The sequence below is a fragment of the Myotis davidii genome, unplaced genomic scaffold (genome assembly GCF_000327345.1).
Source record: "Myotis davidii unplaced genomic scaffold, ASM32734v1 scaffold88, whole genome shotgun sequence".
Lineage (NCBI taxonomy): Eukaryota > Metazoa > Chordata > Mammalia > Chiroptera > Vespertilionidae > Myotis > Myotis davidii.
In genome coordinates this window covers 1935262-1949166 of record NW_006300377.1, presented here as the reverse complement: position 1 = coordinate 1949166, position 13905 = coordinate 1935262, and the positions used below count along the sequence as shown (strand labels likewise).

Sequence of the window (13905 nt, the reverse complement as noted above, 5' to 3'; positions counted from 1 at the left end):
CACTTGCCTCTCCTCTCTGAGCCTCAGTACTCCTCCCCCGCACACAGGAGAATGAGGGAGATCCAGTACAGGGCTCTGGTCTGAACTGTATAGACCTAAACGTTCAAGCAGCCACAGCTATCCCGGCAGGTCAGCTTCTTGGACCTACGTGAGGCCATTCAGATGCCAGCGGGTCCAGGAACACTGCTCCGTGTCCCCGGGCTGCGGCAATCCCCTGCTCTGCATGCTCTGCAGTACACAGAGTGGACACTCAGAAATGTTCAGTGAAGCAATGAGTCAGTCCAGGGTCCACGTGAAGAAGACAGGAAACAAACAATTACAAACAGCATAAAAATAGCCACATTTCCAAAGCAGATTTCTCTGATTCTGTGAATCCAAGCAGGAGCAGCAACGACCCCCAGCCCCCTCTTACTGAGCTGTCTCAAGTCAGGGCCCCTGGAGTACCCTACTTAGTAGGCCCCCTTCCTGCCTGCCCATTTCAGATCTTTCCAGCTGCTGTATGACTTCAAAGTGCCATCTTGCCTCCTAAATCCCTGCAGCCCATTCACCTAAACCTCACTCCTCGTTCAGAGGCAAAAGCCAATTCCCCTGACTCTTATCCTTCCAAGACTCTCAGCCTCCTGTGCCCTTTGGCTTCTAGTCCAGGAGTTCTGGCCAACTCTCAGTCCCCAGTGGTGGACAAAAGCTCCCCTTCGCCCTTGAGGCATGCTGAGGTCACTTTCCTATGTGGGAGAGACCTTTGTCAACGCCCAGCCCAGTCACAAGGCTTCTCAGACACATGCAGGTGGTGGAGCACCTGGTACCGCTGGGTTCTTTGGGGAGTGCCACAAAGCTGTGACACAGTGAATTCCCATTACCTGAACAAAAAGTAATTTTATTTACTACTAGCAGAAAACACAGTTCTATTACAGGTATGCAGGGCTCTGCAACTCGAGAAATAATACCACACAAAAATACTTTCAAGAAATCACATTTAGCAGGATAAAGACAGATAACACGTGCCTACTTACCAAAGGCAACGCGAGAGAGGATGCTGACAAGCTGAGCAGAGACTCTTGGTATCAGGTGTGATATTTGACAACGGAATAGTCACTCGTTTTGTCACCTGCTACTGCTCCCTAGCAGACAAGCCGTACAAGGCACAACAGGTTTAAGAACAATTTATGAGGGGCCGGGGGAGGGAGGGAGAAAATTCTATCCATTCACTTCATTTTCTGTTTCTGTGAGATACTCAATTTGAACGGCCACAATAACAGCTCTTACTAGCCCACTGTGCCTGCTAAACACCTCAGCCCGGCTTATGAACAGCAGAGTCCTAGAGGAATAGCATTTGGAAAAAGAATGCCTGTTTCGCAAGACCTTACAATAACCACATCCCCCTTCCTGGAGAAGTCAGCGTGTAGGCAGGCGCCCACTCACTCCCCAAGGGCCTGGCCGCTCTCCGTGGTGCTGAACTCAGAGGTTAGGGGTGAACCTTAATTTCCCTGCTTCTCGCCAAAACACACGGGGTGTATCATCTTCTATGAGCTTTTCTAAACACATGTAATCTGATTTGTACTTCTCCCTCAACATGGAAAAAAGATTTTATAACTCTGTTTTGCCACAGTGGAAAAATCTAGTCTCCTTATCTTTCTTAAGGCTGAAACTTTAAAACCTATAGTGTGTGTGTGTGTGTGTGTGTGTGTGTGTGTGTGTGTGTGTGTGTGTGTGTGTAGGGGGTGTAACAGGAAGTGGGTGGAATTTTCCTAATAGACTGGGGGTTAGAGACCCATGTTTTCATATTATTTTCCTCATGGCTCACCAGGTGTGTGACTCCAGTCATTTCCCCCTTCATTTCTCTGTATCCCAATCTGTGAAAGAAAAGAGTGGGGACAGGGAGTGCACTCCTGTGGCCAATATTTGGGGTGCCTCCACTTATGTTCTCCATGGGCTCAGAGACTGTCCAACAGGATGGCCTTGCCTGGCCTCCTCCGACACAGAAAGACTTTCTGGATCCAGAGAAAGACACAGGCTCAGCCACTCTTGCAAGAAGCTAGGAATTCTATTTCTGCTCAACTCTTCCCCAGCCCTCAGTCCCCATGGACCAGCCATAATTCAGCTAAACCTGCGAGTTCACCCATATTTTATTTACTGATTCGATGTTACGAGACAAGTAAAATAGACGGCTGTCACCTCTATTAAACTGAGCAGGAAAAATGGCCATGTAGGCAACAGGCTCTTTCTGCTCATAATGTGTCATCTGTTTCCTTGGGAAGGGAAGCAAGAAAGGGGAGGGCCTGGCCTCAGGGGTGGTCCTGGTCCTGCCATGTTCAGGAGGCTACACTGCAAACCTGTACTGCCCTCACCCTCAGCTATACTAATGCAGTGCACAGATGAGCCCAGTCAATCAGGAATTGGGGCCATCACTTAAGTCCTCAGTTTCCCCACTAATCCAAAGGAAAGTCCCTGTATTCACTCTCCAGGCTTGGGGTAAAGAATGGCTGTTGAGCCCCAATTTTGGAAGCCTGTGCTATAGAAACAAACCTCCAATTGGCTGCCTCTTACAAGTACACAAACACATACATGTGCACACATTCCCACTCCCCAGAACCCAGGGTGGATGGTGGATTGTTCCCAGTGTTAAACGGCCCAGGCTGACTGTCTATACAGCCTGAAGCTCCAGGTTAAGTGACAACTTCGCTTTCCATAAAGCTGTCATGTAGTCCTGTTGTCTACACATCCTATCGGGATCCAGTGATACGGGGACGACAGGAAAAGAGGAGGCCTGTCCCATGCCTGGTGGCAGCTCAGTGATACAGCCACAGCCCTGCCAGGCAGCTGTCCTGAGTGACCAGCCTATTAAGGAAGGAACAGCAGATGTTCCCTTCCTTGGTTCAGCTCCCAGAATGAGCAGCAGAGATGCTGAGGGGAGGGTGGGAAGGAGGGAGGGCAGGAAGGAGGAAGGGCTGAAGCCAGAAAAGGCAGGTAGAGCATGGTGTTTTCTTCCGTCTTTTATTGAAGTAGACAACTTGTGTCTCTCTCAAGAGGCGCATCCTGAGATGAACCAGACAACAGATATGAAGGCCAAACCTAGACCAAGCCTGAGAAAGAAGGGCCCACTGCACTGTATTCTCCAGCTCTTCCCAACAGTCTACATGGAAAAGGTCTTAGCTGAGCTGATGCAGCGGAAGAACGCATGGACACTATTAGGACACAGTCTTCATCCAAGACGCTAACAATGTCTTCCATGAAATCCTGTTGACAATGTGGAAAATGTGTTGAGCTGAATGACAGGGTAGTTAGACTGTCTTACATTCAAATGACTGTATTCATTAATGCATTCATTTATTCAACAAATGGTCATTAATCACCTACAATGTGCCACACATAGTGTTAGATGCATTGGACAAGTCAGCTTTGGCCCATGCATGTACAGGTAACCAAGAATTACAGTACAGTAAGTGTTATGACAAGGAAGTTCAGGGCACTGTGGGGATTCACAGAAAGAGGTGGGAGTCAAGAAATGCTTCTTGGAAGGAAAGACATGTTTGCTGAGACCTGAGAGATAACTAGAAGTTGGCACAGAGTATGAGGGAAGGCATAGTGCCTCCTGGGGACTTGGATGTTCAGTACAATGGAGCTGAGAAGTTGTGTGAGGCAAAGTGGAACAGTGTGTGGGTCTGGAGATGCCAACCAGGGCTGGTGATAAAGGGCCTGAGAACATGAGGAAGCCAATGGGATTTCAAAGCTGGTTAAAGTGTAAGGTAGTCATGGGTCCAAGATCACTGAATAAAGCCAACAGACTCTGACATTGGTCATGTCCTGACTAACATATTGATGGCAGACATAGCTGAAGTGAGAGAGGGTGTTCATCCCAGGCTCAGATGGCACAAAGCATACCAGACAACAGAAAGGGAGCCACAGAAGCATCACTGCCCAGAGCAGTGGTTCCCAACCCCAACCATACTGCAGGCCAATAACCACCCAACCTCTTTGGGAGGCCATGGAGGAAGGAGACAGTGAAATCCATGCCTACCTCCTGGGGATGGAGGGAAGGGAACAGGCTTTGGTGCTCCAGGAACAAAAAGAAGAATGACCTCCCAAGGGTTCAATAATAGGATTTATTAGGGATAAATGACAGGTCCTGCCTTTAGGCTCAAAAGATCAACTGCCAAAGCGAGGATGAGAGAAGTTATAGATCAGCAGCGATGCCTGTGGAAAAGACCTCGTGATCTCATGGGATCACCAGATCAGTATAAATCAACAGAGTGAAACGGCTGCTGACAGGCTAGAATAATCTGGGGCTGTATAACTAGATCTGAGGAGGTGATGAGCTTACTGATTTCAGTACACAAGCAGTACTATGATTAGCTCTCGACACCATGCCGGAAGAATTGGCATCTGTAATCCAGAGAAATACCTTTACATTTCTGTAGGGCTTCATTGTGGGACAGAGAGCAAACTGGAACCAGAACCAGTGGGCAGGGCGATCATAATTGTAAGATCATAAATGTAGTGGGTAACATTCCGTGAGCTCTTATAGGGCTATGGTCTAAACTTTACATGCATGAACTAATTTAGTCCTATCCTTACAAAAACCTGGTGAGGCAGGTTCTACCATTATTACTCTTATTTTTCCAAATTAAATAATGTGCCCAAGATCACACAGGTGGGAAGGGAGGAAGGCGGCTTTCAAACGCAGGCCGTCGATTGCAGGACCTGTGAGCTCCTCCACAATGCCGGATTGCTGGAACGTATTGAGAGCTTCCTTTGTTCCAAGTAAGTGAATTCTCACGTGATCCCACGAGATCACATCTTTCATCATCCCCCTTTTGCAGATGAGAACATCTAGGTTTAAAGAAGTGAAATGACTTACCCTAAGTGACAGAGCCTGGAGGGAGAGAATCAGAGTTTAAAGTCCAAAGAACTTCTATACATATACGCAGAGCCCATGGACACAGACCATAGTGTGGTGAGGCCTGGGGTGGGGCAGGGACTTGGTGGAAAGGGGCAAAGGGGAGAGAATGAGGGACATCTGTAATACTGTCAACACTATATATATATATATATGCCGCCCCCACCAGTCACCTCCCACAGAGGCACCAGGCTGGCCAAGGCGGGTGCCAGTGCTCCCGCCCAACACCCTGCTTCCCCATCGCCCCACTGGTCACCCCACAGATAGCCCTGATCGCCGGCCAGGCCTAGGGACCCTACCCATGCATGAATTTTGTGCATTGGGCCTCTAGTGTATATATATATATATCGGCTTAAAGTCAGACTTCAGAACCTACATTTTCAATGTCCAAGTTACACTGCCTTCCCTGGAACTGCAGGAAGACAAGTTTGAGGGGGAAATTTGCAACAAAGATGGGAAGGGGCCAAAACATTTGCCATCAGGAACAAAGCAAGGTCAAAAGTGGTGAGCTTTCTTTTACAGGTGGTGTTCAATCAGAGACGAGACATGCACCTGCTAAAGGTACTGTGCCTTAGAACAGTGGTTCTCAAAGTGTGGTCCTCAGATGAACAGCATCAGCATTATCTGTGAACCTGTTAAAATGCAAATTCTCAATCCTTGGCCCGAACGCACTGAATCAGAAGCTGTGAGGGCGGGGCCCAGCAGTCTGTATTTTACCGAACACTCCAAGTGACTCTTATGCATGCTGATGCTTGGGAATCCGAGGCCTGGAATGACCCCCGGGTCTCTCTTCAGCCTGGATTCTGTAATTCTTCACCATAGCAGGGAAATGTGATGCCCGGAGCCCTGGGAAGTCCGTGGCTGCCTGCTTCTGCTTTTCCGCCCAATTGGGCAGGCTTTTCGGAATAGCATATTTCAGTTCTGCAAAGCAGATGCAGGAAGGCTTTGCAGAAGTCTCCCTTGTTCGCATCTTTAAAGAGCTCATCCCTGCAGTTGTTCTGAGAACTCTATAAACCCCCTTCCATCGGCAGCCTGAGTGCACCAGCCCCTTTAATAGTGCAAGACTGAGTTGTCTCCTATGGATTGGAACCCTCTGCACATAAACAAGAATTCCAGCTCCTTCTTGCTCCTCTTTTCCCCTCTGCCTTTCTTCACCACCATTCAGCATGGAACCAAAGGATTTGGAGTCGAGCCGCCACTCCTCTGCGCGCACCCCCCCACCCCCATCTCATTTTCTCCCATCTGAATGATCACTATGGGGACTCTCTCCTCCCTGGCTTTTGCCGCAGCCTCATTACCTGCTGTCTCTCAGCAGAGCCAGAAGTGTCTCATCCCCGGGGGCCCAACCTCCAGTCACAGACCCTCTCTGGGCTGCACCTGCTAAGGGGCAAGGGCAAGAAGGAGAAAATTTACGACTAGCTGCCTGCCCAGCAAGCCAGATTGGACTCCCCATCCAAGGACTGATGAGGACTCCCTGGACCAATCCCTCAAGAGCATCCCATAACCAGAATCATCCAATCTCTAGATCCATGCAAAATGCATTTCAGTGAAAATGCTGCAAATGGAGGGAAAAACCAGGACCCTGTGGTGGCAGGTGCGTGAGAAATAACAGGCCCGGGGAGTCTGGGAGCTGACATCCAGGAAGGACACCTCTCCTGCTCCCTAGCATGGTGGGTAACTGTCACAGGTTGCTAATTCCACTGCAGGCACATGGGTATGTGGGTAGTGGGCAAACACCACATATTAAGCTGCATGGAATACTGAGCAAGAGGGTTGGCATAAGGCACAGGGTGCATGAGAAGCAGACAGCCTCATCAGAGCTCACAGTCTGATGGTGGAGACATGGCCTCCACCCTTGGGGAATCCTCTTCTCCTAACATTTATTAAGCATTAGGCCCTGTGCAAAGAGCTGTATATATTTTATCTCCTTTAATCCTCACACTAATCCGATGAAGAAGGTACTATAAGATTCAACCATATGACATTTTTGTAGGTCGAACACATTTTGACTATAGATTAAACTAACATTAATAATTCTACCTTACAGATGAAGAAATGGAGGCTCAGAGGTAAAGTGACTTACCCAAGGTCACACAGCAAGGCTATATTAGACTCACATTCAAACCCAGGTCCACCCCATTTCATCAAAGCGAAGTGTCAAGAAAGAACAAAATCTTTGAAGTCAACTCAGACATGACTTGTTGAAACACACTGATTCTAAAGATGTGAAACTGTGTGTGTGTGTGTATGTTCTTAGAATCAATAAGATATATTATTTCATTCCAAAAAAGGCATTCTGCCTCTTGGTAGTGATGAGGGAGAGGTGGCCTTAGGGACCCTTGGGCAGCTCCATGGCATAACACCACACACTAGACACTCACAAGCAACACTATAAGCAAGGTCGATGAGCGTTAGTAAACAAGGTCCAAAGGCCAGAGGAAACAAGGAGAGGGATATGGGAAGGTGACCTTTGAGGAGAGGGGAGTGACAGGCTGGAGCAGGAGGTAGAGTGGACCCTGGAGGCAATTCCAAAGGAAAGACAGCAAGATAAGGGGGGTAGGGTGCTCTGGGCACGGCTGCTACAACATGTGGCTAACGGGAGACCAAAGCAAACTCAGAATGGCCTGCTGTCCTCAAACCCAGGCCCCTCACCCTCAATCCAGTCTCCTCTCTCCCAATCACAACTTGGTGAAGATGTTGTCTCTGGAGCACAAGAAAACATGGACTCCATGAGCAAACACAGGTGATGGTGGAGGCCAGTGAGGCACCGAGGGGCACAAAACTTAAGGAGGCACTTGCTCTCATGTCTAGTTATGCACATGCAAGGTTGCCACTTGAGAGCCTCCTGAAATCCTGTTCTTTAGCTGCCTCACACACCTCACCCTAGTCCTGGCCCTGCGCGTGTCAGACTCCTCAAACAACAAAAGGAGAAAAGCTGATCTCTGGACAGCATTTACGCTTTTTTGAAAAGACATCACACCTATTTGACTCTATGAGGCAGGCAGTAGCATCCCCATTTTACAGATAAGGAAACTGAGGCCCTAGAAAACAACACAATCTCTCTGATTGTGCCTGTCTCAAATCTGTCACCTCTGTAGGGGCTCTGAGCAGTGCAGCTTCCCCCACTTCTAGAACAGTTCAGTCCCTGGCAGCCACCATTGTCCCAGCCACTCTGTGTCCCCCTGGAGAAGGAACATGGTAGGAAAGAAGGGTTCAGTCTTCCTGATGGGGAAGGGTGAATTGGGAAGCTCTTGCACCCAGTTCCTCACACCCTACCCATACTGTCTATAGGACAGCAATGCACATTCCAGGGCCCAGTGTCAGTGGGCCTTACCCTCATATTGTCCCCCAAATTCGATTCCTAGCAAGGCAGGCTCTATTTAGATGGTTGGGATGTGACTTTTGCTTATAAATAAAATGACCATAAGACTTATTAGCCTGGAAAGGATGTTGAAGGGAAGAGGGAACAGGATTGGCGAAGGGAAAGGAGGTCACAGAAGGAGTAGAGAATAAAAAACTAATTCACCAGCTACCTTCTCTGGCCAGGTTACCAGCTGATGGGGATGGAGGTGAGGGGAAGACACAGACATGAGGCCCTGGGGTTTCCTCAAGGCTCTGAGGATGTCTTTGAGAACAACAGAATGGCTTCCAGGGGACATGTAAGGTGGAGTCCGCAGAGGCTTGGATTAAAGTGCTGGGCAGAGTGCAGAAGACTGAACAAGGTGGGGTGTAGTCACAATAAGAATGTGTGCTGGCGGCAGGGGTGGGAAACCACCCATGCCTTCCCTCTCAAGGAAGCCTATCTGCCACATGGCCCATCAGCAAGGACAGTCTGACTGGCACGGGAAGGGTTAATGTCACACAGCCCTCAGCTATCCCCTACAGCCTGTGAAACAGCCCACCCCGCCCCACTCAGCACCCAGAACCACGGGGGTGGGGCATTGCACTCAGCTGCCTGTAAAAAGCCTTGTTTTCTATCTCCCAACTACACAGGCAGCTAAAAGCACGGGCTCTGGAGTCAGGACAGGAGGGGAGTTCTTATCCTGCCGTATCACTTACTGGCTGTGTGAGCTTGGACAAGTGACTTCACCACGTTTAGTTCTCTCATCTGCAAAATGGGAATAATGCCTGGAGAGTGGTAAAGACTACATAAGCTGATGGGGGAAATGCAACAGCTACACTTATTGAACATGCACTATTCACCCACATCACTAGTCATTGTGTGAAAAGCACTTAGCACAGTGCCTAGCAGTGAATACGGGCTCAAATAACTTGGGGCCAGTGTATTGTTGTTTTACTAATTTGTGCTGCAGACCAAGGTGGGTTCCCAGGCAGGAGACATGGCCCAACCAGCCACCTGGGCACAGACACACTGCCCCCTGGTGCAACTGCTGGGGATCAGCACCTGGGAGAAGAGCTATTCAAGCCCATAAGCTCACACAAGGCCCCCATCGCATCAATCAGGCCCTGGGCCCACCCACCCAGCCAAAGCTCCAACCCCATCACACCAGCCTGGGGAAGACAAGCAGGGCCTGCTGGGTGCAGGCCCCAGAGGAAGAGCCCTGAGCCTGGAGCTGCAGTCCTCTCTGTTGCCAGGCAGGGTCTGGGAGCTCCGGGCTCCCCTCTGCTGCTGCCCAGCCAAGTGGAGCAGCGGCTTTCTCTGTTCCCTCTGGAGGGTCCTGAGCAAGCAAGCGGGGCTCAAGCTAAAACCATGGGAGGCAGAGGCAAGGGCAGCTGTTAGTTACAGGGTGGGGGAAGCTTGGCCTCTGTGGTTGAACACAACCATATCTCCCCCTAAAAGAGCACCCCAAGCAGTCCTGCAGCCTCTTCTACATACAACCCTGCACCTCCCCCAAGAGGAGAGGTTGTTCTAGTGTCCATAGAGGCGTCCGTGCCTCTCCCACCCCCCACACCCCCCTCCCCTCCCCCGCCACGGAGTGGACTCTGTTTCCTGGGGCAGGGACAGAGAGTGCTCCTGGAACGCAGTGACTCAGTGAGGCCCACAAAGGATCCTAAAAGCAGCTAAGCAGCCTTGCTTTCTTCAAGGGGGAGGGGATAGGAGTGGCCCCTGAAAAGTCCTTCCCAATGACACAGCAGGGCTGGGCTTCTGAAATCAGCCGGAGTGCCCGAGGGAGGGGGATGCAGTGACCTTGGAAGGGTCTAGTGAGGACTCGGTGCCTGCATAAACCCCAGATCATCCTGACGTCAAGAGACTATTTAGCGCAGCACAAGGCAGGCATCGAGAAGAAATTAAACTCCAGCTTGAGAAGGAGGGATGCCTGGGCTGACAGGAGCAGCTGGGCTAGAAAGTGGAGGCAGGAATTCCTCAAGTCAATGCTTTCGAAGGCCCCTCCGGCCACTCCCAGGTCTGAAGCTATTTACTTCCAGGGGGGAAACCCCTATTGATCTTCATTCAGCTCCTGTCTGCTTCTACAAGGCCGTGATGTTTCAGCACATCAGCAGTCACTGCGAGAAATTCCTCATTGTTTTACAGGCAGCGGCTCCCAAACTCAGGAGACAAACGTTCAGGACCATTTGGGTGAAATCATGGGAGGAGATGCAGACGGGGCCGGTTTGGGAACTCTGGGGGAGGGGACCTCACTCCCCTGGGACAGACTGCAGGTGCCTGCTGGGCCCCCGAGCCGAGGATCAGGGGGGCTCATAGCTCTAATCTACTTCGCCTGCAGATGCTCAGAGAGTCGGGAGCTGAGCCAGCCCACACACACACAAACACACACACACACACACCTGCTTTATGTCTCTGCAGTCATTTGGCTCTGAACCTCACCCCTGGCTGGCTAGAGATCAGCACCATCCATTCGAGCTCCCCAGCTGCTGCCACCGCTGCCTGATTCCCTTTTCAAATTCCAGGCTGGCCCTCGATCCTACAGTATGTATGTAACATGAGGGAGCCTCATGTAACACAACGAATCTAAGCAACAGATCTACAATGGTGCCGACATCCCCGCCAGCCTGCACTAAAGGGAACCTGGAAGCCTCAGAATAGCCCGGACCATCACGGCCAACCCAACAGTTTACAGATCGGGAAATAGGCTCGATCAAGGTTAGGAGAGAGGATACGATTTGAACAAGGTGGTCCAGTAAACTGGCAGAAGATAGAGCAAAAAACCCAGGGCTCCTGGCTCCCAGGCGAAGGCCCCTCCACTTCACGTTCTGAGTCATGTAACCAGGAAATCCAGGTCCCCACATGAGGTCACTGAGCCCTTCTGGCTGAGAAGACCCATGCATTCAACAGCTTTCCATGCACTAAACAATAATAGCGATGATAATAATAGTAACAAAATACTGAACAGTACGCCTTGAAAACCTTCAGTGAGCAGTACCTGGTAATCACACGTAGAATACATCTTCCACATATTCATATAAAATAATCAATGATCATTTTTCCACCCGCAGACTACAATCCAATTACTCTCTCTCCCTCACTCTCCTTTGTTACTTGCAAACCATCCAAGCAATCAATGCCTTGACCTCTCCCTCTGATAGACACAATTACAAAAAGACAGAGCAATGCAATTCATCTATTCAAGACGGATTGTTTGAACACTCTGTCACACTGCTGAGCTATCCATCTCCTTGTCTAAGAGGAAATTTCAGCCCCCAAAAGAGGAACAAAGAGAGGGGGCGGTACGCTGCTCCCCAGCCCACAGAGCCCTTTGCACACCTGCAGGGAACCCTCTGCCTGGCTGGTGCTCGCCAAGCCTGCCTGCCTGCCTGCCTGCCTGCTGAAGGAGGAATCGGCTCCAAGCGGCTCAGGCACCTGTCTCAGGAACCACAGCACACAGCACACTTCTGAGCCCAATTTCTGGGACCTCAATTCTTGCAGCTCCCGCCAGATCCTGGAGATCACAGCGGTGGGGAGGGAGGAGAGAAGGGAGGTGGCACGGGGCCCAGCCAGGGCGGTATGTTTGGGTTTCAGCGAGAGGATCTTTCTCTCTCTGTGCTGTGTCCACTGTAGTTCCCTGACGCCAGCTGAGGCTTGAGCCTGGGCTCAGAGAATGGGAGTTCAACTCCCCAGGAAGCTCCAGAGAAGCCCAGTGGCCCCGGAGCCTTCCCATCCTCTGTCCAGGCTGGCGCGGCTCTGGTGGTCACACTTGGCATGCGCACAGCACCCCAGTCCTCGGGCTGAAAATCAAATGGGGCCAGACTCTCGGATATAAATGGCCTGAGCCGACACGCTAATTAATCCTGGGGCTTAATACGAAGAAGATTAGAAGAGAAGAGGGCTTTGCCATCCTTAATTGCATTATTACACACTGAACCCAAGAAAGGGCAGGGGGGCTTGAGGCTTCCCCTCAGGGCAGTGTGGAGTCCCCTGGTGCAAGTCAATTCCACAGCGTGAGGGGCAGGTGAGGGACATGGTCCTGCCCCCTTCCGCTCCTTCTTCCAGGGCTGGCCTCCCCTGCTCCTGTCTTCGTGGGCCCCCAAAGACCTCCATCCCCAAGGCTGGGCTGGGAGCATGCCCATCCCACCCCTGCAGAGGAAAGAGGATCCTGCAATGCGTGAGCTGAGCACATAGCATCTTTCCTCCCCCCTTTTCTCCTGGGGGCACCCTACCATGCAGGCCCCAAAAGAACAGAGGGAGGGAAGAAGGGAATAAAGAAAGGGCTGGCCCACTACTGCGCGGCTGAGTGCCCCTAGAATGGTGACCAAACTGGGCACTGGGGCAGAGACAGAAGATATTTTTGGCTTGCCAGGAACACCCTGGATGGCAAAGGGTTTAAGCCTTAAGTGAGGGCTGTCCGCAGAGCACAGTCACTGGGCTCCTCTGCCTCCCCTGTGCACCTGCTGGGATCCTGGGCATGAATGAAAGCCCCAGCCAGGGCAGTGCGTCTACCACCATCCAGAGAGCGAGTGCCAGAGTCTGGGATCCAGGAGAGAGCTACGGAGGAGACAGGTTCCCACGATCTGACCGCCTCCTGGGAAAATCCTCAAGTACGAAACCAGACCCGACATAGGTTCCCTGCGCCCTCTGGCAACCCAGGGGCCGCACCTGGGAGGAAGGTAGCTCTGGCTCAGCAAAGCTCTGCCCGCCTCGTGCCAGACACTGGTGATGGCGCCTCGCGAACCCAGGCGGCCCAGGTCTCCGGTTTTACAGCCCAGAGCAATGCCTTCAGGGTGCTGGGGCGGCCACAACAAAGTTAAAGCCGGAGTGAGAGTCTCTGGCGAGGAGAGATGCGGAGACGCAGGAGCCTCAGAAAGCTGCGCGCAGCCCCGCCAGCAGCCGCCAGCTGCGGGGGGATTTCCGCTAACTTTACAAACCACTCGCGTCCCTCTCCTCGCCTTCCCTCTCCGCGCTGGAGGCTCGATTGCTCCCTTCCCCCACCTGCGCTGCCCCCAGGCCGGAGAGGCCTCCGCCGGGAGGGGCGGCCGGAGCGAACCGCACGGCTGCCGCTCCTCTGCCCCACGCCATGGGGCTGAATGCGGGCCACCGACGCCAAGGGCGGCCACCGGGCGAGGAGCTGGCTGCCCCGTCATGCGAAGCTGTACCCTGCGTCCCCGCCGCGGCCGCTAGAGCCATGCCCTCGGCAGGGACGAGGGGCCCAGGGGAGCGAGGAGGGAAGAGAAGTTGGCGCCTTCCCCAGGGCTCCCGCTCCGCAGAGAAGCGGGTCCCAGAACTCGGTCTGCAGCCGGTCGCGCTGGCAGTCGCCGGGAACTGCGCCCGCTCCTCGGGTTGGGGCTGGAACGCTTCGCTGCCCTCTGCGAGGTCTGGCCTCCCGGGAGCGCGCCAAGGGCCCCTCGCCCTCGCCCCTCGCCCCCCGCGGCCCGGCCGCCTCCTCCCCAATAAGTAAGGCCTGTGACCCCGGCTTTGGAACTTTGTCCTCAGTAGAAAGAGCTCCAGGTGGTCACCCGGCCCTGACAGCCAGGAAAGGGTGGACAAATCCCTTGGGGTCGTGTCCAGAGGCCCCCATTCCCGCCCCCGCCCGGCGCACGGAGACCCCCGGCTCTGGGGAGCTCTTACCGATCCGGATGACGTGGGGCATCCCGCG

The 13905-nt window shown here is 52.3% G+C and overlaps 1 protein-coding gene across 2 annotated transcripts in view; it reads right to left on the bottom strand.

The window, feature by feature from the left end:
• The window catches only part of GRIK3 (glutamate ionotropic receptor kainate type subunit 3), a 196611-nt gene extending 182712 nt beyond the window's left edge, over positions 1-13899 (bottom strand). For both annotated transcript variants that reach the window (XR_001516150.1, XM_015572874.1), the window contains exon 1: positions 13878-13899. Coding sequence is in view for 1 of the 2 variants with exons in the window: in XM_015572874.1 (XP_015428360.1) it covers positions 13878-13899 (22 nt within the window). In the remaining variant the exon portion in view is untranslated. The remainder of the gene's footprint in view (positions 1-13877) is intronic.
• Between the last annotated feature and the right edge of the window lie 6 nt (positions 13900-13905).